Source organism: Pezoporus wallicus, unplaced genomic scaffold, assembly GCF_028554395.1.
Source record: "Pezoporus wallicus isolate ANWC-B61680 ecotype Strahan unplaced genomic scaffold, APGP_CSIRO_Pwel_v1 contig_447, whole genome shotgun sequence".
Lineage (NCBI taxonomy): Eukaryota > Metazoa > Chordata > Aves > Psittaciformes > Psittacidae > Pezoporus > Pezoporus wallicus.
In genome coordinates, this window is record NW_026636385.1 from 1,560,472 (window position 1) to 1,584,719 (window position 24,248).

General features: G+C 39.9%; 1 protein-coding gene across 3 annotated transcripts in view; it reads left to right on the forward strand.

The window, feature by feature from the left end:
- Positions 1-24,248, forward strand: part of CHST8 (carbohydrate sulfotransferase 8) — a 176,234-nt gene that overhangs the window by 22,523 nt on the left and 129,463 nt on the right. For 2 of the 3 annotated variants that reach the window (XM_057400180.1, XM_057400181.1), the window contains exon 2: positions 21,053-21,276. The exons of the other annotated variant lie outside the window; for it this stretch is intronic. In XM_057400180.1, the coding sequence (XP_057256163.1) occupies positions 21,168-21,276 (109 nt within the window). In that variant the 5' untranslated portion in view covers positions 21,053-21,167. The remainder of the gene's footprint in view (positions 1-21,052; positions 21,277-24,248) is intronic. 3 annotated transcript variants of the gene reach the window in all.

The following is a 24,248-nucleotide window of genomic DNA, read 5'->3' on the forward strand; positions in this document are numbered from 1 at the left end:
CTTGTTACCTGCTCTATAAGATGAAACTTCGACCAACATTATCCCACATCACCTTTATAGGTTCTTTTGCCTGACCAGGTTGTTTCATCCTAAAACTCTCCAAAATGAGCAGCATTAGAATGAGAAAGGCTGTGAAAGAGAGCAGAAACACTAATTCCCTGTGCCTGTACATGCTGTAAGATGAAGCAGACTCTTGAGTTACAGTAGTGGGATATGGCAAAGTTTTCTAGTCCTTCTGAAACAGCCCAAACCTTACTGCTGTGAGGCCAGTCTGTAAAGTATATGATGACATAGGGTGCTTAAAAGGCCATTGCTAAACATTTCCTTCTCTTTCCAGGCACTAAATTCAGCTTTGGACATTTACATTCCATAGTAGTTTAGGATTTGAGTAAGAAGCACTTCATGTCTGGGATTACACCCAAATTCAGGGAAGTCATTTCAGATCTCTGAGGAGGAGTCATACCCTAAAGAAGAAATGCAGTTGTCCTGTGCGCAGTGAGATGCCGAACACTGAGCACTTACAAGGCAACAGAGAGTAATTTAGTGTCCCTCAGCTGAAATGAGATATGATTTCCCCAGTGGGGAGTCCAGTATTTGTGCTATATTCAGGTGATAGTGTTTATGTATTGCTGTTGAAATGGTGTATTATGCCCAATGCTGCTATTTTTCTGGCCGAAGAGGCTAAACTATTATTTCTTGTTCATATGTTCTTTGTTTTGGTTTGACTTTTTTTCCCATGCAAAACCTCACTTCTTTAATGCTTGTTATTTAGAAACTTTGTGTTATGTAAATAAAAGCTGTGACCTTTGCCTTTCCAGGGGCTGGAGCTAGGTTAATGGAGAACAGTGCCAAGAGAGAGTAGGAGCAAGCAGGGTTAGAACACATTTTAAAATGCCATTTCTTGCTTGTAATTTATTCTTCGTACCGCTAGCGTTTCTCTGCAGAGATATTTATAAAAATAGGTGTTCCATACACTGTATATCACAGGTTTATTTAGGACTCTTGTTGAAGATTTACACTGCTCAAAAGAGCAGTCATACCAGATAATTCCATTTGCAAGCTTCAACAGAATGTTCCAGGAAAAGTGCAGCTATCACTGTGGAGAATTTTAATGATGGCACAGTTTACAGACAACTTATTTGGCAAACAAGTCTGCAGCAACAGACTCTTCAGCAAGTTCTTTTGCCAGTGGTGGTTTTCTCACTGTTTCTGCTGCCTGTTAAAACACACCTCACATCTACCTCCCAGCCCACTCCAGAAACTTCAGAACTGCATTTATCCTGCTAACTCTGCTCCTCATAAAAACACCTATCAGGAACTCAACTAAAAATGTTGCTGAGCAGCTCACAGACCTGACTGAGGAACTCGGCCACTGCTTGTTCTCTCATGAAATTTGTTAAGTAAATGGAAGTTTTGGCTTTGCCCTTATAATAAGGAAAATAAATAATAACTTCACTAATAATGTCATGTATGCAAGGTGACACTGGAAGAAGCTGAGTTAAAGTATTTCCTATTTTCTGGGAGATGCCTCACTAATTCACATCTTGCTAACCACAGGATTCCCTATTGCAGGATGGTGCTTTAGTAATCTGTTACCAACTGCTGGAGGGTGTGAGGAAAAGGGGAGGTGGTAACTCCCTCTCCTTACAGTTCCCACTTAACAGAGACCCTTTCTGTGCACATTTAGACCTGCAGAGACTCTCCAGAGGGACAGCCGCGATATCCTTGCTATATACTGCACATAATATGTAATAATAATAAAGTGCTATATATTGCACTTACGCAACTTAGATTCCCTTCTCTACAGGGAAATTGCTTTTCTGTGCCACAGCCTTAGTAACACCTAAGAACCTCCTCGCTTGACCACCTCTCGGTTACCAGTGCAGCAGGCTGTACATCCACTGAAAGAGAAAGACACTAAATGTACATGCCCTTCCCTTCACGACCATTCACTGGTGTCTGGAAAAAGAAATCTGAGCTACTCATTCTCACATTGTTCCTTTTCAGTAAATACATCAGGTTTTGCTGTTGCCAGTGTGACACCCCTTCATTAGCACAAGAAAAGCTCGTCAGTGTAATCCTATGTATATTGCACTGGAAAGCTTGCAAGATGCCACACTACTCCCCAGTGATTTTCTTCCTTTCTCTCGTTGCTTTTATACTGTCAGCTAGAACAAAAGGAGTTGCAGTTAATTATCTGAGTATTTGCTGAAACCACTAACCTACATCCCAGATAGTGTGAAACAGTTGCTTAACTGAAGTGCTTGGCAGATTTACACACCTTCTGGTTGTAAGTTAAAAAAAAAAAAAAAAAATCTATTCCTGTTTTCAAATTTGCATATTCAGTTGGCTCTTATATAAAAAACCAAACATTTTACCATTTTCATTATTCTCCAGTAACTAAGCAAAAGGAGGAGGATTCAGTAGCTGGAATATTAAACTGAACCGTGGAAGGTCCAAACTCAGCCTCTTCTTGTGTACAGATTTCCCACTTCTCTAGGCAAGTTCTTCAGGTTCCTCTGCCTCAGCTTCTCATTTGTAAAATGCAAACAATAATATTGTTTTCACAACTATAGACTGTGAAAATCTCAGCTATGACAGTGACAGGGACGGTGCTGGTAACTATATGGATAAACTGTACTGCAAGAACAGAACATGGAGGGGTTTAATTTAGTGCTTTTGAGAATATATTTATCTCCATGAATATGGCTTACTTTCAGTGCCATTCTTTTGTGATGGACTGTTTCTCAGCTGAATCAGTTTTCTCAGTTCACTTCAATACCCAGCTCAAAGACATTAGGCTGGTATAACGCAGAAGGCAGGATGAGACAGCTAGAAGTATTAACTGCTCGAGTTGTGTGGCCACCAAACAGCAAATCATGGCCCTAGAGTTTCATGGATCTTTTTTTTTTCTTTTTGCACAGTAGCACACATGACCTAGCTAGAACTCAATTAATGTGTCCACAATAAATGTGATTTTGCATAGGGCTGTGACCTTGCATACAATATCTAAACAGATTGCATGCGAAGTCACAGCCACCTCACTGGCAGATACAAACTGAATGTCACCATCTATGCACCCACCATGTTGTCCTCACCCTTGATGATAATTAAATGTGATTTTTTTCCTCCTCGGCAAAAATCAAACATCTGCAAGATGTGGAGATTTTATCATGGGTATGGAGGAAGAGGGTTCAGATGTCTCTCTTCTTGCTGATAATTGCTTAGTTTAATGAGGAAATTTTGCAGGTTTTTTAACCACTGCTTCTGTGCCTTGTTTAATTATTTGCATATGGCATCATCACGTTAAAAAGAGTGTGCATATACAGCACTTCTTTTCATTCTTGTATTAGACATTAATGAAAGGAAGCATGAGGATAAGGTTCTGGCTAATGATGATGGAAAATTAGTATCCAAACCCCAAAGGTGTCTTGAAAGATATACCAATGATAGATAAAGGTCCAAGGAGAGGAATTCAACACAAAATATTGCCTAGGCCCTTTTGAGCTGCTTCTCCTAGAGAGAAATTTAGTTTTGTAGTTACGGGGGAGGGTGGCAAGGAGCAAATACAGAAGGATCTAAGAGACTGCAACATGCACAGCAAGCGAGGCTGATAAACACAGCACAGACTAGACAATGGATGCCAGCATGGCATATACAGTAAAGGTTACACGCCTGGAGACCTACAGCCAAAGACAGATTCATGGCTTTTCTTTTTTTAAGTTTCAAGCTAGTGAAAAGTTGAGTGTCTGGAGAGGAACAACGGTTTATGCATTAGTCATAACATTTTGAAGGGTAGCAAATCCACAGTCAGAAGCACAAGGTAGGAGGAAAACAGTTGCTAATTCTTTTCCTCTCTCATTCTGCAAGATTTAGCCTCCAACTCCTCTCAGGCATTTCAGCCAAACAAAAAGCCAGTTCAGAGAGGATCACATTCTTCTTACACTGTGCTACTGTATGCTTCAGCATCTCATTTACGATCTTGTGTATTTCTTTTCTGATAAGACTGAGTTTTAGTGTGAAGGGAAGAGATAGTGTTGATCATTAAGACTTACTGTTTTAGTCAATGGTAAGCAAGTGTGTAACAGAAGCCACATTTAACAGTAAGGGACTTTTTTGCCCAGCTTCACCCTTTCCTGCAGCTAAATAGGGAAGAGTTGCAGAAGTGAGGGTTGGGTGATGCTGCTGAGAGGGCTTGACCATTTCACCACCTCAGACAGGTCTTCACTTTCGGCGGTTGTTTATTTTCCTGATTGATAGACTCCTACTTTTTTTTCATAAGTTTGAATCCCTCTACAGATAAATAAGTCTACAAAAATAAGGCTGCTTTTTTAAGATACTTTTCAGAACAGTTTAGAAATATCTTATGTACACTCATCTTGAAAACTCCTCCACCACACAGCTGCTGTTCTCTGCCTGTGGTTGCTGTTTGTCTGCATAGTCTACCAAGTCCCCTGGGTTATCGCTTTAATGTCTTTAACATTAAAACACTTTAACAGGAAGTTCCTCATTATACATATGCAGAATAGGAAGAAAAAGGGTGAGGCAAGAAGGCGAAAAAGATAATGGAGGCAGCAAAGAAGCTACCACTAGTGGTTCAAGCCCAAATAGCTTTTCTTTATGTTTCAGTAGGTCCCTAAAACACAAATACATCCTAACCATTAGCCACAGGATGCACAGATTACTTACGTTAGTCTTGATGCTCTCAATTCTTTCTGGTTTACTGATCTCTGACAATATTTTGCACACAATTATCATATTGCAATTAAAGCATTCTTATGTGGGAAAGTCTTTAGTGCTTTCTTCACGTGCTGTGTGCTGGAAGCATGTTTAAACTGAAGCTAACGGTTTGAAGAGGTCTCAGATCCTCCCTGTTTTGCAATGCAGCATTTAATAATAAAGTCATTATGCTACTGAAAAGGGATGCAAAATTTGTATGTAAAAACAAATTATAAAAAATATTAACTTTTCTTTTTTCCTTTCTCTTTTTTTTTTTTCCAAAGTAATGGAGTGGGCTGGCTGGAAGCTGGGGAAGTCCAGAATGAAGTCTAAAATGGTGCACTTAACCCCTCTTTTATACCTGGTTATTTGATGGATGTAACACTGTGGTTCAGCCATTCTTAGCCTCACACAGCAAGATAGACTATGGGCAAAGCTGTAATTTTCACCATGGTGAAGGTACATAAACTCCAGTCATTGTTAGCCCTGAAGAGGGCTGCAGAGCTGAAACATTGCTATCTGGAACCACAGGAGTGCCTTTAATGGTTTCTCTAGTTTGTTAGATTAAACTTTTACAGCAACATGTGAAACCCAGAGCAGCACAGCTAAGTTTCAGTTTTAACCACAGGTTATTACTAGTGATCAGCCCACACATTGCTAATTGCAAGTGGGATAGAAATAATGTGGAGCCTGAATTGACTTTAAAAAAAATGTATTCTCCTCAAATCCTACGCTGTTTTTCCTCTGTTGGAGTGACACAACCATGAGCTGTCATCTGATGAGGCAGCAGGACATACAGTAATTACCAAAAGGCAGATTTCAGGCTCTGGGTATTTCCGTCTTGCTAGGGTAAGTAGAGGCATCGTTCTGGAGAGAAACTGCTAAGGAGCCAGAAGCTGCTTGAGCAAGAATTTTGACACCAGCTTAAGGTATCAGGAAACATCACCTGAGAGACACCAAGAATGCTAAAATTCATCGCCTAAACCCAGAAAGATGAAGGGATTTCCTTGTGAGTTACCACACAGAAAAGCTAGGAGGATGATCAGGGGGCTGGAGCACCTCCTGTGTGAAGACAGTCTCAGAAAGTTGGGGCTGTTCAGCCTGGAGAAGAGAAGGCTGCGTGGAGACCTCAGAGCAGCCTTCCAGTATCTGAAGGGGGCCTATAGGGATGCTGGGGAGGGACTCTTCATTAGGGACTGTAGTGACAGGACAGGAGGTAACGGGTTAAAACTTAAACAGGGGAAGTTTAGATTGGATATAAGGAGGAAGTTCTTCACTATGAGGGTGGTGAGGCACTGGAATGGGCTGCCCAGGGAAGTTGTGAATGCTCCATCCCTGGCAGTGTTCAAGGCCAGGTTGAACAGAGCCTTGGGTGACCTGGTTTAGTGTGAGGTGTCCCTGCCCATGGCAGGGGTTGGAACTGGATGTTCTTAAGGTCCTTTCCCACTCTAACTATTCTAAGATTCTGTGATTCTGCCAGACAAAGAATGAGACATCCTGAAATTATTATTTCAGAAAACTACATGTGCTTGGAGTATAAATTACACTTGACTTGGTAAAAGGAACATACAAAGAGGGTTTTGTTTTCGGTGAACCTGTTTGTATGGTTTGTCATTCGTGCATTTATGCTTATTTTACTGTATTTACTCGAGCAGAAGGTTGGCTTCCAGTAAAAACAGAGCAAAGTAGGGCTGGTGGTGGCTGAGAGCTTTCAATCGGGGGTGTAGTTCCTTTCACTTTCTGTGGCATCGTTTTCCCCCTTTTCTGCAGTTCTGCAGTTGTGCCTGTTCAGGTGTTCATTCAGCAGGGCTGTCATTCAGGGCAAGTGGGAGCAGTGGGAGCACAGGAGCTTCTCCCAAAGAACATGAACTGTGTCCACTAGATCACTCCTAGATCACATTCCCTTCCTGGCACGCTCATTGCTTGGTGTCTCCTACCTTAACAAAGTACAGTATTTGACACACTGTTACAAAATATTTCTGTCTTTCAGAGTGCTATTTGTTTTCCTGTAATAAAATAAATCATAATTTTGATAACAGCTTATAAAATTATTGCTTAAGTAGAAACATTTTTCCTTATCCTATCAATAAAATGCCTGGCTGAGCAATTTTGGAATCAGTCAAATGATTCACATTATTCTTTACTGTGAGAGTGGTGAGGCACTGGAATGGGTTGCCCAGGGAAGTTGTGAATGCTCCATCCCTGGTGGTGTTCAAGGCCGGGTTGGACAGAACCTTGGGTGACCTGGTTTAGTGTGAGGTGTCCCTGCCCATGGCAGGGGGGTTGGAACTGGATGATCTTAAGGTCCTTTCCAACTCTGTGATTCTGTGATCATTATTAGCTGTACATCCTTCTAGTATAGTGGAGCCCCACCATCTGAGAGCTGACATGCTCTCTCTGGCATGTTTAAATAGACACACTCTAAGGAATCCCCAGTAGCCGTTACATGGTGCCTGTGCTCAGGCAATGCAGATTTAGTCCTGTTGGCCTCAGTGTTGAGACTGGAAGGCATAAAATGTGCTGTATATCCAGAATTAATCTAGCTAAAGACTGTATAGCGACAGGGCAGGATCTGGATCAACCTAATGAAAAAATAACAGGAAGAATGTCCTTCCTTCTTAAAACCTGGACTTCCCTCTGCTGAGAAGTGTTACGGTTTGCAGTTACTGCATCAAACTGATACAGCTCCATTTTCTTCCCTGGAGGCTGAAGTCCTAAAGAGTATTTTGTATCAATACTGCACGTATGATGTAACATGTATGTATTACAGAATTACAGTAATATTCACCATATTAGTTTTGTCAATATAGGACACAGAACTTAACTTTATCAAGGAAAGCACCTCTTACATCACAAAATTATGATCAAAGAACACATTTTCTGAAAGGTATCATTTTGTTAAAAAGCCATTTTGCCAAAGAAAATTGACTTGTTTTAATCAAAACTACAATGCTATTACAACATGGAGTAATAGAGGTGACTATACTTCCATGGGTATCTGGGTATAAAACGGTGAAACAAGATTACCTGTGAAATGAAGGAACGCAAGGACACTTGCTGTTACCTACCTACTACTCTACCTATAGGAGGGAGAAATCACATTGGAGAGATCTGTGTCAGGGAAAGAAAAGTCACGTGTCATTCAATTTTCCTGTTTTTCTGATTTCAAGTGTTCAAAATTCTTGAATGATGCTCTCCAAAGTAATGAGGTTTAAAAATAGTAAATGTCATAGCGCTTTCTGGATTTTATTCTACAATCAAAATAATTACAACAGTATTCAAGGTTAAGTGCCTTAATATTATTAATCATTCATTACATATGATTGAACTAAGGGCCAGCAGCATTCAAGCCAGTCCTGCAGACGCTTGCTAACTGTGTACTACCACTTTCCTAATATAAGTAGCATAACTTGGCTGTCTCTAGGGACTCTAGCAAAACATTAGCTTTTGTAACATGACTGGAAAGTCACCAAGTTTGGTTATTTTCAGTCTATGTGGGTGTAAGTTCCAGAAAAAGAGCTGGTTGGGGAATTCTCCAGCAGAAGGATATTCAGTAAGAAAATGCCCTTTTCACAGAACCCAAGTTTACTATGTGGAAAAACAAAGTCTGGAATTTTTCCCTGGGAGAATCAAAATGAAGGCTCGCCTGGCTGCTGCCTGCCAAACTCTCCTCAAAGCCCACTTTCGGCAAGAATTGAGTTTAACAGTTGCTTTCCAGGGAGGCTGCTGGAGGTTAACAGTCCCCAGCCCTCTGCCCTTCTGGAACGCGGACAGCTGTGAAGGGAGAGGAAGGGGATGAAGTGGGAAGAATGAGAGCCCTCTGTGTGCCTAGAAAACCCTTGGCAGTTCACAAGTTGTCCAGGTGGTTAGCAGCCAAACACAATGAGAACGCCAATTAAGGCCCCAATAAATTAATTTTTTCTGAAAATCTATTTCTTCAAAAACCTCACTTTGACATTTTGTCCTGATTCAATGCACCCCTTTTCCCCAAGGGAAAGGGTTTCTGTTTTCCAGACACTTCTGTCCAGGTATTGCAGGGCTCTCTGGGGACCCCCTTGCACCCACTCCTGTGTGTTGTAATGATGGCATCTGCTGGAGAGACCTTTCTGGCCATGGCTGCTGCCGCGTTGCATGGGGAAGGTCTGTCCCCAGGATGAGGCCTCCAGGGATATGTTGGGGTATCTGATAGCTGAGATCAGAAAAGTTCAAAACCACTATACCAACAGAGCTATGAAATGTTTGTTCCAGCCGCAGCATAGAAGCATAGTTTTAATGGCACTTAAATAAATGGGCATCCTACAGCATTCTAGGCCATGAATATATTCATCTTTTTGCTTAGTTGCAGGAAATTGCAGTGATGGATTGACATCATTTTATAATTGCACGCGATGCATAACCAAAACAGAGGGCTCAGGCAGTGAGCTGCATTCTAACTAAATTCTCAATATTTGTTGACAACAAAAGTTCAGCTAGCATGATATAAGAACTGCATGTATAGTATGAAATATTAATTTACTATGCTTCAGTTGAGATTTTTAAGGTAGTCATATTTTCCTTGAATGCATGGGTTTATCATTATCAACCTGAACACAACTAGCACTCTTCAAGGTTTCTTGCTGAAAAGAAATTGAGCGTGCAAATACTCTTTCATCATAATCACACTGGCAGTAGAGGGTAATTCATAAAAGAGCCAGAAATATATTGAAAGTCAATATTTTTTTAGTTCAAATCAATATTAATAATTGCTTGCATTTTTAAAGTGCAATTTACAATTTAAAAATGTAAGGAGATCAACGTATAGTTGCTAACACATCAAATTTTCCTATTAAACATAAAGGCACAGTGAATTTACTTAAAAATGTTTCTTATAAAGCAGGAGAAGGCATTGATCTGTGAAAACAGCTATCTATTATTTATATCTACAACATTAGAATGGCTTTTAATTATAAATGAACTAAAAGGTCAGTAACTATTTTATTTTTAAGGTCTTGATTTTAAATTTGGATAGCTTAATACAAATATTTATGCACAGAAATATTTGGCTGTGGCCATGTGGGCTTAGAAATTCCTTTCAGTGATGGGAGGCCTCACAGTGGAAAGCACACAGAGGGATCAAGCACACAATGCAGCATCTACAGTCAAAACCCAATTCTTTTGGAACTTTTTACAGAACCATTGGAGTGACTTTGGAAAAGTTACAATAATTTTTCTAATTTCAGTAAGGGTCTTTGAATGCAAATGCCTCAATTTCAGTAACAAAGGCAAATATTTGTGTTTGTCGTAACGTCCCCTGTGCTATCAGCCACAACTTGATGAGTGTCAATTCACGGGGACAAGACAGTAATGCCAGCCCTGAAAGCCAGCCCCTGTCATCTGAGTAACCCAGCATGGTACAGGGCTAAACATACCAGACAGGAAAAGATTCCTGGTTTATATTATCTTTGCTGTTCAGTTACCCGAGCCTAATTCACCAGTACCAACATGCTGGTAAGTGTCTCAATAGTACAGCCAAGAGCACACTAGTGCTGGGGAGAGGAATACCAGAATATCCTTTTTCTACCCCAGAAGGATTCCTCTGTGTCACAAATACATTGGCAATAGCTCAGTCTCCTAAAGGTGGAACATCATTATGCCTGTCCACATTACATAAAAAAAAAAAAAAAAAAGAAGAGGAACGCACAGAAGATTGAGGCTGTGTCCACCTTCCCCTCACTGAATGCAGAAGCTGAGAAAGGATGGAGTTACAAAATGAGTCTGATGTCAAATGCACCGAGTCAATAGAGTATATCCATTCCTACAGAGTATCAATGTAACAACAGGAACATTCCCAGTGACATTTAATGATCTCCGATATTTACAGCACACAAGTATGCCTAGCAGCTAGTTGCCTTATCTGTTCTTATTACAAATCTGACAAAAAGTTTTTAAAAATAATCGAATAACAGCAAACCCAATAGTAATATTCTCCCACTGTACCAGCATTACAGAACTGGTTTTAAACATAGTTCATGCCCATTCTGGGTTCTTGTTATAGCTCAATATTGAAAACCACCTTCTGTTTCATAGGCTGAGTAGCTGCTCTGAAATCCATGTGTTTCCTCTGACTACTCTGAAATTTTGAGTGTCTGATATCCTGGTGCACAGTAGCATACAGAGAAGAACTGGAAGTGGGTTGCATGTAGGCATCTCAGTTCCTTATACACACACTGGTGTTTCCACTCCCCTGTGTAAATGGGCACCGATTGTCCTTTGCCAGACCACCTTGCACCTCCTTTCTCACGCAGTCCTGCAGTTACAGCAACCACCACCTAATGAAATAGCCACATTTCTGAACACAGACTGTGTGCCTCTGCTAGCAGATATGCACTCGTGCCTTTCAAAGTATGTATGTGCTGAAGCTGCAGGTGGTATTGCACCCCTTCCCCAAAGCTGACCTCTCGAAAAACCAAAACTTTCAGAAGTCAAGGAGCACAATGGTGTGGCAAATGCTCATCACCATATGTAAGCAATGCTTCAGTATAATCCTGATAAACTTACCCTCATGCTGCCTTCAAATAGGCATCATCTACCCCACATGCATCTTCTCCAGAAAAGTCCTGACCATGCCACAGCTCTAAGCCTCTGCAACTCCACCAGCTTCCACAGGTACTTTCCCTCAGTCACCATTACACAGAACCATTTCACTCCTGTTTAAGTGATGGCAAAGCCCTCAGATACTTCTTTTTCCCAATACACACCTAGGAGATGTCTCAGCTTGCAGATCTTCCCTTTAGTCCCGTGTGGTATGAGAAATGAAGGGGCTCAGTCCCTGCCACAGACTTGCTAGCCCATGTAACAACTATGTCTGTGCACACACAGCCAACTAATCTTTCAGTACGTAGTGCAGCTTTCCTTTATACATTGCAGTAACATGATAGCTGAAGTAAATATAAAAACTCCATTTCTTTTTGTTATAAATTACACTTCAAAATCAAACACAAGCATTTGTTTTGATTTCCTTTGCAATATATCCTAGGTTAAAATTTTCATCTGGTAAGAATATGTAAGAGGCATTTCAGAGAAAAAAAAAATATTTTTCCAACTAGATCTACTTACAGAATATTTCCTTTCAATTAGCTGCTGTGCTTCAACCGCCCAAATCAAGAAATAATTTAGCTCTGACATACGAGCAGTCTAAATGAAAAAGGACCTTGACTCAACATCTTTCATTAGGGAGAAAGCATTTGTAAAATTTCAGTAAGAACAAATTAGTCATCATGGCTCGGAGGATTAAGACGTGAAAACAGATGTACACCATTACAAAAGTTGTTCAAGTCAATAAAGGAGCCCTCTCCACTGCCCCAGCAAAATGTTCCATTGCAAAGTTATGAGAGCTATTTTCTTCTTTCTGGAGTAACCACAGTAGCACCACAATGAACTAGACGAAGTGTGAGCAGGAATTTGTTTTCTTTCTGCTTTTGCAGAAATTTTGCTGTGTTTTGCTAAGTGCTGAATTAAAACCACCCTCACCTGTGACAAAGCTTTTAATTCCTAGCTTACAGGGACTACTTCACAGTTTTCCTGTTTCTTTTGTTTGATTACAACTCCCAAAGAATCTCCTCCTCAGATACTTCTATTTTTTAGGAAAAGGAAATAACACTGGAGAATCAGGAATCTCCACACCATGCTACATGAACTGTGTTAGATATGGCACAAAGTTAAACCATCAAGTTGGAGGACAGGGCACTACACACAAACATACATAAAGCCACTTAAAATTCTTGTTACAAGAACTGTTCAAAATCTCATGATGTCAAGAAGGTTGGAATGTGAATAAAACTGTAATACAATGGATAGGAGCATATTGTTTATATATATATATACATATATATAAAACAGCTCATAGAATCTCTTAAGTTCTATCATCTTTTTTTCCTTGCCACGGCACCTCTAAAACTGCAGAGAAAACACTAATTTATAAAAGCAAACTCCAGTGTACATTTGTTTTACACTGACATAAAGGAAGGGACATATCTGGAGTGATGACTTGTTCGGTACTTATGAAAGTCCAGCTTATTCTAGGTGCATCATATCTTTTGAAAGAAGGTGTTTTCTTCTGGAATAGACAGATGATTCAATGGAAGAGACAAATGAAGCAACTTATGGACAACTGAAGAAGAGTATTTCAGGGATGGGCAGCCACCACTGTCATATGATGGTGCAATGATCTAAAATTCCCTTTGAAAATGTGATAGTTACTTTAAACAGAAGAGAGATTGAGGCAAGTGGAGAGAGGGGGAAGCACTTCAAATCAGGGTCTAACTAGAACCAAGTGGGCACTCAAAAAACTAGGAACTTTTCTGCTGTATTTTACAAGAGTTCATTGCTTTCAGCACAGTTTCCTATACCAAATACTGGAGGCGGGACAATATCCCTATAAATCCTGCTGCCAGGTAGAGACTGGGAGGGCAAGGCTGCCTGTGTGCAAGATCTGCCATGGAAATTGTGTGCCTCCACTCTGGCGTGGAAGAAAGCTGGACAATTTCATTTCTGACACTGACTATTTACACTGTCACAGCACAGCTCCTGTGAGATGTTAATTTGAAACAAAGCAAAGAAACCTTTTTTCATTCCAATTGCAAACCATTTTAAATACTATATTATAGCTTAGGAAAAGTATCATAACCCCTTTAGGACCTTGGAGAGGTGTGTCTATTAACTTGCTAAGGACCTGCTGCAGTACTGAGGAGATTAGTAACACATGACTCTACAATTTGCACCCAGAAGGACAGGAAAGAAATCTTCTCAACTTTGAAAGGATTATTTTGGTTGTTTACTGAGTGCTGTCCTTTTTGGTCTTAAACTGTAGATAAAAGTGGAAACCAGAAGTGCCTGTTTCCTATTGCAATGTGTGATGGAAATTAGAGAAGCAGCTTTAGCAGCTTTGCCAGGGGGTTTGAAATGGGAAAAAGGGGTCATGCGTTATCACTGTGATTTCAGCCACATAAAACAATGTCATAGCTTTTTGCAGTTATGCCAAAATTCAGATTTTGGCACATTATGTGGGTTAATATACCTTTTAGCAGGATTGAAGGCCAAAACTGGCATATGCAGCAGAGTAGAACTGGACCCACTGACGCTTGACAAAACAAGTTTCCATCAGAATAAAAGAAAGCCTCTAACCCCCTTTTGCCCACTCTTTGTCGTATATGGATTCATATGCATGTGAGCAGAAGAGGATCCTTTAATTCTCAGGATTCTCTTCATGTTGAGAAATCCCTATCTTGCATAATCGGAGGAGATGCTGAAAGCTAAGATGCATAATGACATCAATGACTGGAGAAAAGAATAGTAAGGCAGTAAGTTCTGTCTAATTTCCTACAACACTGATGGTGTGTGCTGGGTGGCTTTCAACATGGATGGTCAGCTCTGCATGTTCCTTCAGGATCGCTGGGACAGAGAAGAGTCTAATTCAGCTGTGGGGAGGAAGAGATGCCAGCTCATTGGGCAGGTCAGTGGGTCCAATTCCCCTCAGTGCCAACTCCTGCCTTGATCAGAAGAAACTTTAACTTCACCGGTGACTTCATCAAAGCAGGTTTCATTCTTTTCCCTGTATGAAGGAAAAATGTGAATCCAGATCTTTTCAGGAAAGAATTTTAGGGAGAATTTAGGGGCAGGGCATTTTGAACAGATCCAACTTAAATTTCTTATTTTATTCTGCTTCAAAATACCTTTTTTATTACATAGAGAGGAACACAATTATATATGAAGTTGCAATAAGCCAGACAAAATGTTTTGATTTGAAATACCAGCTGGAAACAAATTTGTCCTTTCCAAATCTCAGGGAAAATCAAAGATTTTTTTCTATTGATACATGAGCAAGAATTACAGTGTAAAAAAATTCAGCACCCAAAGATAACTGTTTGGGGAATGGAAGCAGCCACAGGATTAATAGTTCCCTACTTCTTTTTATACTAAAGAAGCTAGAGGATTTGGGACATAATACTTGAGATTCATTTGCATTTCCTATTTCCAAGAAAAAGTGCTGACAGATACAGAATAATATAACTTTTAATATCTCCACCTCTACTACAGTGCCTGCCTTTGTAAAAACTGCCATGAAAAGTCAAGTTTACTGGTGAATATGAGTAATGTTTATAAATCCTTTTTTCTTCGGTAATGTCATGACAAACCTGATCTAGGCAGACAGTGGACACTTGAGTGCCATGTGTGTGAAGGCTTTTTGTCTCTGCATGTACTTTGAAGCAAGGAAATGCATGGTTGGCTCAGCTGCAGAGATGAGAAGCAGTCGTTGCTCACCCAACTCATAGAAACACAGCTAATGTATCTAGAAGTGAGCGTTTTAGTAACAACAGCAAATCTTTTTCTTATGTTCATGTAGTAAGAGTATTCCCTTTTCTTTCTATTCAGCTAATTGCCCACTGTCACTGTCTCAGTCTCTTGACTACATTACACAATCTAAGTAAAATTACCTTAATAACGCGTAAAGTGCTCCATTACAGCACCCTTTCAGAACACACAAAACAAAACCCAGAAGACAGCAAAAAACCCATCACAGCTCCCAGCTGCCAACAGCTCCCAGTTAAACTTCCCCAGATCAGCTACAGCAGTCCTGAAATTTAACAGTGTTTTATTTCTATCAGGTAATGGTTGACTTACACTTCTGCATTTATAACCATCTCTCTCTGAACTGGCAGTACTACCAGTAAATGAGTGCCGTTAACTGGGGTCACTTGATTGAACATAAAAGGCACTGCTGAGGCTGTGCCTGCATAGGGCCATGTTTCTTCATACAAAGAGCCTGGGCACTGCTACAGTGGACCCATACTTCTCCAGACAGCTCCACACCACCATGGAGACAGCTCAGTTTGCCTCTCAAGAATGGTATAACCACAGCAGCAGGAGCCCCTACCCAAGCTAATCTCTGCTGCTTAGGACCTGGTTATTCAACAGCACACAGAGCACATCAATCCCTGCTTTCAAAAAGCAAAGATATTCAAAGGAAAGCAGCAGAACACTGCTAAACAGTGGGCTTTGACTCTGCTCTAAACCAGCAGCCTGCTATTAACTAAAGGAGTATCAACTAAAGCTCACACAGCATGCAAAATGAAGTTTACTGTGCGTGTGGTGGGCATTTACATTCATTCATAGGTGATTTGTAATTGTCCAATTTAGCAATCAGTAGATGTTTGCAAAGAACTTGGGTGTTTTGTTGACTTGCTTATGTATATGGTAATGTAAACCTGACGCTGGCATTAGTTTGCATTCCTTGATTCACTGGGAGCTGCATTTGCACCTTGCAGTGAAATCCCAGGGAAGGGAGAGTGTAAAGGTGCCCTGCAGTGGGCATGAGTCTTACAGTGTCTCTGGCCTACCTCCGCCCTTCACTTCCCCTGGTCCTACATAGGAAAAGAGCCCCTTCTGTTTTCATCTTGGCGCAGTTCCTTTCATCTTCAGGCCAATTTAGCTGGGCTAGTCACTGACTATCTGGGGTGTGAAAGCACAGCAGCACGCAGTTGGACAGGGAGTTTGGGTTCTACCGGGTCTCCATAAGCAGCCAACAGAGAGAAACAAGGGGCTGTAGCTATCGTGTGTGCCCTGTCCCTACTGCTCTCCATGAGTCACCAGGCTCTTAGAAAGCAATTGTTGGTAGTGCTGTGAAAGCTGCATACCCTGACATCATGCCAGTCTCAGATATGCTACCCACATAAAAAGAAGGTAACCTCAACTAAAGATTGACAGACCTTTTCTTGGGGGCAAGTTATCCTACGGCTTTACTCTGCAAGGCTTTTTACTTTACTTTGAAGCATCAACATAGCTCCTATAAGGGAAATACTGAGTTCTAGATGGACCAAAGGCAATCCTCTGAGTTCTCACATAAGAATTACACCATGCCCTTAGATTACTATCTTATCAATCCCATTCTTTACACAGGCTTGTGAGCAGACAAGAGAGAGAATGTCACATCTGCAGAACTCACGAATGAACAGCCGTGTGCTATCAAACAGCTTGCTGACCCACCTCAGATGAGGAATCAGACAACAGAAATGTTGGTAGAAAACAGTCTCTTTGTCCTTCTTGGACTGATCCATTATCATAACATCAAATTGCTCACAGAAAAACTGTTCAGCCCTTAGGCTTCCAGACAGTTACTGCAAAAACATAGGCTTGCAAAGCACTGCTTCCAGTGTCAGTCTTGTCAAAAGATTTAAATAAATCCTTCCCATCGTATTGGTTTGCAGTGCACTTCAGTACTGCTTAGGAGCAGGGGGAATCAGCCCTGCTTCTGTGTCTGGAAGTAAAAGGTTTGGTGCCTGGAAATTTTGCTATAATACTAGAATATTTTCCACAGACATATTTGGATGATTTTTCCTAAAACTATACATGTTTTTCCTTAAAGGGCTTGCTTTAATGATGCAACACCTGTTCTCCTACCTGATGCTAGTACTTCCTAACCTCACAATTCATAGGAGTACTGTGGTGATTAATGAATGTCTTTGAACTGGAAAGTGCTATCTGAGTGCTAATTATTATCCACATACACACTTACTTCTGCTGCTTTCAAGGGCAGAGCATACACATACCATGGTAATAAGAAAGCTTAGAAAAACATATATTGATACATAGGAGTTTTATTCACCCGAGAAATTAATAAAGGAAGATTAAATTAAAAGTTAAATATTTCAATTCATTATTGCACATTTTAGTGAACATTACTCCATCTGTTTAATAAGTTCAGGACAGCCAAAAATGGGAGCTTAGGTTGGAAGGTGCTCGCAAGCTTATCTTCTTGTGCTCTCAATAATACTAATAAGAATTATAAAGATATGTTATTGCTGGTTGTGAGGAACACAGTTAAAGTGTGTGACTGCAAATCCAAAGTGTAAGTTGAAGGCTCAGAAGTTGTTAAAATCCTGCCTCCCAAATGCTGGGGATCAATCAAAAGCTCCCACATACAGCATCCCACTCTCTCCCATGCCTGAGGAAGCATTGCCTGAAGAAACTGTTATCTGATGCTCCACTAAGGTTTTTTTGTAGGTTTTTTATCTCATCCATCTCCAAAATGATGTGATTTGAGTGTAAATGATATTTTCAAATGTTTCCTTAATGAGGATATTTGTTCACATTTATCAGCCAGTGCTAACTGCTTTCAGAGTTTCTCTGCTCCTGCAACTCAACAACCAGCCTGGGAGGGCTTAGGAAGCACATGCTCAGCATGTATAAACCAACCATTCCCATTCACCAGCTTTCCTCTCATAGGACACGTTAATTAAAGTCAACTGATTGAAAAAATAATTACAGGAGAATAGAAAGTGGAAAAGCCTAGACCCTAATTTAAAGATCTCTGAAGTTTGTGTTTTGTTGAGAGTAAAGAGGTTCTCTTTTCTTTTTCCTTCTTGGACTCCCTCTATATTCACTGCTTGCAAAGACATGTAGTGGTAACAGGCCATAAGCAGCGGTCTTTCTTTACAGTTATAAAGCATATATTCTTTCAATACATGCTTTCTTCTAGCTTTTGGTACTTCTGTGTCTTCAGATGCCCTGAAGACACTGTAGTATCTAACCTAAACAGTTATGTGAACCTGTCTGTAGGATGTGGAATAATGCAAACATTTTAACTGTTTAAAACTGCTACTGTAGCATTTCTCACACTAATTAAAAGCTGGCTAGGGATCTTCTGTCTTGATGCTGCCTCTACTTCAAACAAGAACACTTCAACAAATCAAAACCAGGGAAAACAGTTTAGCATCTTAAGCTAATAACAGTTGTTTTAGAAACCCTTATTTGCTCAAGGGTATAATTCATTCAAAAAATGACCTTAAAATTCCACGTTAAGGAATATAAACCCCTTGTTCTTTGCAAGTGGATGTTTTCAAGCTGCTCTTTCTCAAATTATGATGGTGAGTTTCTTGCAATCTCTCTGTTCCGCCACATGCAAGGGCATTCCCAGCAGAGAAGGGCAGCACTACCGAAGCCAGTCTCAGGGCTGAGAGACCCTTCCACTCTCTGCTGCACCACAGCCTTTATTGTACAGCCTTGGGCAAGACACTCCCAGTAAACTCAGGTAGTGGCATCCTCCTCCCATGGACATGCAGAGACCATAAATTCATTACAAAAAGGGAAAAGTTTCTATTAGGTAATTAAATACAGCTCTTAGAAAGCTCTAACTGGATGGTTTCACAAAATGATTGTGTGATTTTGGTGCTGTATCAGCCTTGCCACAGGTGGATTTGATTGAAAGTACCCATTTACCTATACCACTAAGTAGCACAAATTCCATACTGAAACAGAGAGAGGGGTTCATGTTCCCTAATTGTTTGCTTATAAGAGCAGTGGTTTGAACAGCAACGCAGCTGCTTTGAAGGCTAATCCTCCTTCCCTAATCTGCCTCCCCTAAGGCTTTAGAGTTAGTATTTGACCTTTAAGCATATATATTAAATATATGTGCAAAATATACACATGCACACAACAGGCACAGATGGACCTGCACAAGGACCAATAAGGACTTGGCTTTGTTAGTGCTGGAAAACATTAGTAACATTTTCATTTAGCTTTACTTTTAAAGGGTGGGAGATATTTAAGGCAAAAAGAAGAAAAAAGAGAAGTTAAAAAAAAAAAACAACAAAAAACAAACACCAACCCAAACCCACACAGTTAATGTCTGCCATAATTTTAACAGAAAATAAAGCTGAATTCACCTATATATAGGGAGAACGTAGTGCTCTGCATTCATTTAAGATACAAGCATCCACCAGTGCTCCTGGCCTGGAGGTCAGGCTGCTTTACACATTAAATAACCATAGCTGCCATTAGATAACCTCACCAATAAGAGGCACAGAAATTACTTCATCAGGACTGCACAATGCGTATTCTTCTTTGTTGCATTTTAGAATTTTGGAATGCCAGTTCACTGCAGAAAATTAAACACCTGCTATGGAAACCATGAAAAGCAAACACTTTCTCCCCGACACCAAATATTCCAGACACATTGAGAACAAATCTTTAAAGACTTTTTCTGGTATAACTACTTTGAATTATCATTTTTCCACAATGCACCCTCCCTGAAAACTAGTGTTACACAGTCTCTCTGTCCTTAAAACCTCCTTTGTAAAGAAACACCACCTTCAGAATCCTTCCTTCAGATGAGGTTGCATTTACAATTGAAAGATGAGAAAACTGAAGTGATTGCCACCCCTGTGACTTCTGCTGATCTCCAGCCTGAACTCTTGTGTTCAAAGATTTGCTGGTAAGAAATCCAGTTACATTTTCAGTAACCAGTTCCACTGCCTGTGCTCTAATGCACTTTCCTTCATGTTGCTAAAAAACACAGGACCAGCATTAACTCTGTGACAAAAGCATTTATTTTAACTGATAAAGCCATGTGGCACACTAATGGTATTCTTCTCTGGTTCCCTTCTTTTATTTTTTCACTTCCTGGTATCTTACCAGAATGGACATTGGTTCCAGTGGGACTATTCATGTGCTTAAAGGGAAGTATTTGCCTTATGGCTGTGCTCAGCAAGAGGTTTAGAATGACCTACTACCGACCCACTTGGGACTGGCTGCTGCCCTTTCACTGGAGCTGCACATAATGGAAAGTGTTATATTGAATAGTAAGAATTCACTGAACCAAGCCCAGAAACGTGCTGGTTGTTCCCAGGAGAGGAAAGGCAGCCCTGCCCATCACCTGCGCAGACGGTCCACTTACTGCCCACTTTCTGTTTTCTTGTGCGTTCTGCAAGCCAGGAAAGGAGGTCCAAGCACTGTGACCAGTACTTCCCTTGGAAATCAGTACATCTGCAGAGCTTTTTCAACAGGCATCATGGGGACCTGTAGGGTACCAGTTCTGTGTGACTCTTTTTACCAAGGGTGAAGCAGGAAGCTGCCCGCTGTTCATCCTTCTCCTCAAGTTTGACATGCAAGTGCAGCAACTGTGATCATTTCACCCACATTAGATCACTTTATGCTTTCATATTGTTTAACCAATGAAAAATAGAAAGCGACACATGCTTCACTTGAAGCAAGCGAATGGTGGTGTGATTATTAAGAGGGGGTTTTGTGCAAATTGCAACCATGGCATGACCATTTCTCCCAAACTGTGCTCTTTAATGATATTCTACATTGCCTTTTCAAGATGTTAAAAACAGTGACATACAATTAAAGACAAACTGATGGGGCAGAAACTGACTGGATAATTGCAATTAACTGTACCAAAGAAATTCTAGAGAAATCAGTTATTTGGTCTAAAAAAGGACTTAAATCTACTAACCTGCATTGAAAAATATAAATGATCTGCATGTTAAGTTTTAGGTTGCTTTTTTACCTCTTGTAGATGTATTACATCAAACTTCCAGCTGAGAGGATGAGACTATGAGTGAAAAGCGTCCTGGAGATTGTGTGCAGTTCTTTTCCCGGGTCAGAACTGGATTGATCTGAGAACAGTAATTATGAGGCTGACATGTATGTTCTCCTTCATCTTGCTGTTTGGAGCAGCTGGACTTGTTGTCTTCATTCACCTGCAGGATCCAGAAGAAATAGTTCATCAGCAGACACCAGGTTAGCATTCGTCTTTCTATCTGACTCACCCACTCCTTCATGTTCAACATTTTGTACTTATACCCTTAACATGTTTTACATATTTCACAGAGGTTGCCTCAACAAAGGTATGTAATTTTTTAATGACGGGTATTTTGAAATCAATTGAAAAAAAAAAAAGAAAAAAAAAAAAAGAAAAAAAAGGAATTTGCTTAAAAAATTGTTCCAAGAACCAATTAACTGATTATGCAGGGATCTTTGCCAAGGTGCACAGGGTCCAGCTGGATGGAGTCAATTTTCTGCTGAAGTTGAGACGAACTTCTGCTGCCAGCTATGCCACTAGAAATATGAAATTGGGAAATACCACCAAAAGTTCAGTTCCTGCAGACATGTTTTGGAATCTACCTTTGCCTGTATAGGGTATTCAATGTGACAGGGAGATGCAAAATAAGAGATGCATAAATGACTCATGCAAGAAACATACAATATTTTGGGATTCATTCTTTTAATGTGCTTAACTTCCATTAAAATTTTCATAACTTTCATCCAGACGCACACCATCTTCGTGTGCTATTCACTTTAAATTGTGAAGAGCCACAAAGACTACATCAATGTAAGAACTGAACTCGTGGTTTCCGTTTAAAGGAGAGGCACACAAGAAGTATGAGAAAGCACAAGATCTCTTGATTTACTTAGTCACTATCTCTTTGGCTAAGGCTGTAACAAAGGCTGGTTGGGAGCCTAGACAAATGCCAGCACAGTTACTCCAGCTCATAATAATGCCCCTGTGTGCCAAGGTCTGGTCACTGTTTGCTTTTATATACACTGAAATTCTCTTTTGACTACGTAAGTACTTTATAAAAGTCCTGTTCAATAGATACCTTCATTGTACAATGAACACAACTGTGTAGATTTTAAAGTATTATTAATATTTTTAATAGCGCTGAACCCTAACAGGGAAAACTCTTACATAATTACATTAAGGCTAATTTCTGTGTCCAGGTTTATTAAGTACTTGTTTCCATGTCACTAAACAATCTGTACATTAATATGTTTATTATTTAGTCCAACTGCACACCAATTTTTAAAGCAGCCACTCAGCTGAAACTGTAGAAATAATGAATCATCATCATTGTGCAAAGCAGAGAATTAACCAGTCACTTCAGTGCTTTTGCAATTGATTTTTCTATACTTACATATATTTGACTGAAATTGGACAGTAGGTAGAGGGTGAGGGGAAAGACATATGGACAGTAAACACAGGTAGTACTCTAATGCAACTAAGAATGTGTAACTTTACATTGGAAAGTTAATTCTTTGCTTCTGAAAGAGAAGGAATTTCTAGTGGTGTTTCCAAATCAGTACATTTTTTTCTCCTTTTTTTTCATTGTTGGTCCCTCATCCTGACCTGTCATACCTCTTGAACACCAACTGCTGATTGTAGTACACTGTTGAGTGATTTTTGAGAGCGATATAACCGCAGAAACGGATGGCCAAGAACATTTAAATAAGAGTGAGTTTGAACAGTGCTCCTGCCTCCAGCAGGTAAACTTTAACGGACTTGATTGCCGTGAGCAGAGTTCTGCATAGATAAAACATGAACATCCCAACAATGCTATTATTGCCAAAGGTGTATAATCAATTGATCAATTCTCACATTCAATTACTATTTATGTTAATAGGAACCAGAACTGCACCCCTGAGTAAAAGGTGCTCAATACAATTACTCTTATTTCTGTCTGGCTGATTTTTGTGTGTGTTAAGTGCTTTGAACTCCCGGTGGTCTCAGATACTACTCATAACCATTGCTTCTGAAAATGATGCCAGTTATCACTACAACCTATTAGGTGTTTAAAGGACACAGGAAAAGAAATATTCATTTCATTAACTAGAGTGGTAGACATACTTCATTTGCAGACAGTCTCCTGTGAATATCTGTCAATCACAAGTGACATTTTTGGCATGCTGAGAAGGATCCTTCCCCTTAAAAGGGCCTGTTTTTAATGGAGATCGGATATTGCTATAATTTGCTTGTCTGATTGCTCCCTAAATAGAATTGAACAAATGCATGTGTGATTAAGCTACATAGGACAACAGATTCTGCATGGCAAAGTTCTATTGAATTAGCCTTGGCTTTTGTATTTCCCGTGCAGTCACTATATAGTAAAACATATTTGCCAGATGCTGGAATCTCATCAGGAAGACTACAGAAAAGTCAGAAACATTTATTTTCCACAGAAAAGCAGAATAGGGGAATTTTGCATTGTCCAGAAGAACATTTTTCATTGTTAGTGTGTTCAGTCATTTTTAATTTAAGATAGTACAATTTATGAAACAAGATTAATAAAAATACTTTGGTGCTTTAGTTTTATCAGTCTGTTCCAGAAACTGTTCTTGATTGTTTTAGTCCTAGCAAGCATGATGGTGAGACCTTGATGTACTACTTAAACCAGTATAAAATCCACAGCCATAAAACTTTAAGTAATGCTTACATTACTTTCACTGAGCAAAGTACTCCTGACAGTAGCTGTTTGTGTTGATTTGTTACTATTCATTTATTCTTTCCCTGTGCTTCACATTTCTACCTAATTGTGATGCTGTACTGAGAAAGCAATATCAAAGTAATTTTCCACAACATTAGTTACAATTTTCTTCTGATCTTTCAAGTGAAAAAATCCCATCCTGTTGGCTTCTGTGAGCATATAAACCTTGATTACATTTATCTGTTGGAAACGAATGCTTACAAAGTATATGTGCCCAGGATAGTGGGTGTAGAGCCTTTTTTGCTGATTGACAAACATGCTGTCTGTGTAGTTTTATTTATATAATGCACATCACTCTGAGCAGATATATTTAAGACAGACAGCCATTTAGGGTTGGCAAAACAGATTTCCTAAGCCAATATATTAAATTCAGTAGGTATTCCTGTGGTCATTAAAGAGACAATAACTTCAGTTACGACAGTCATTTTCTCAGCATCTATGAAGAGTGGT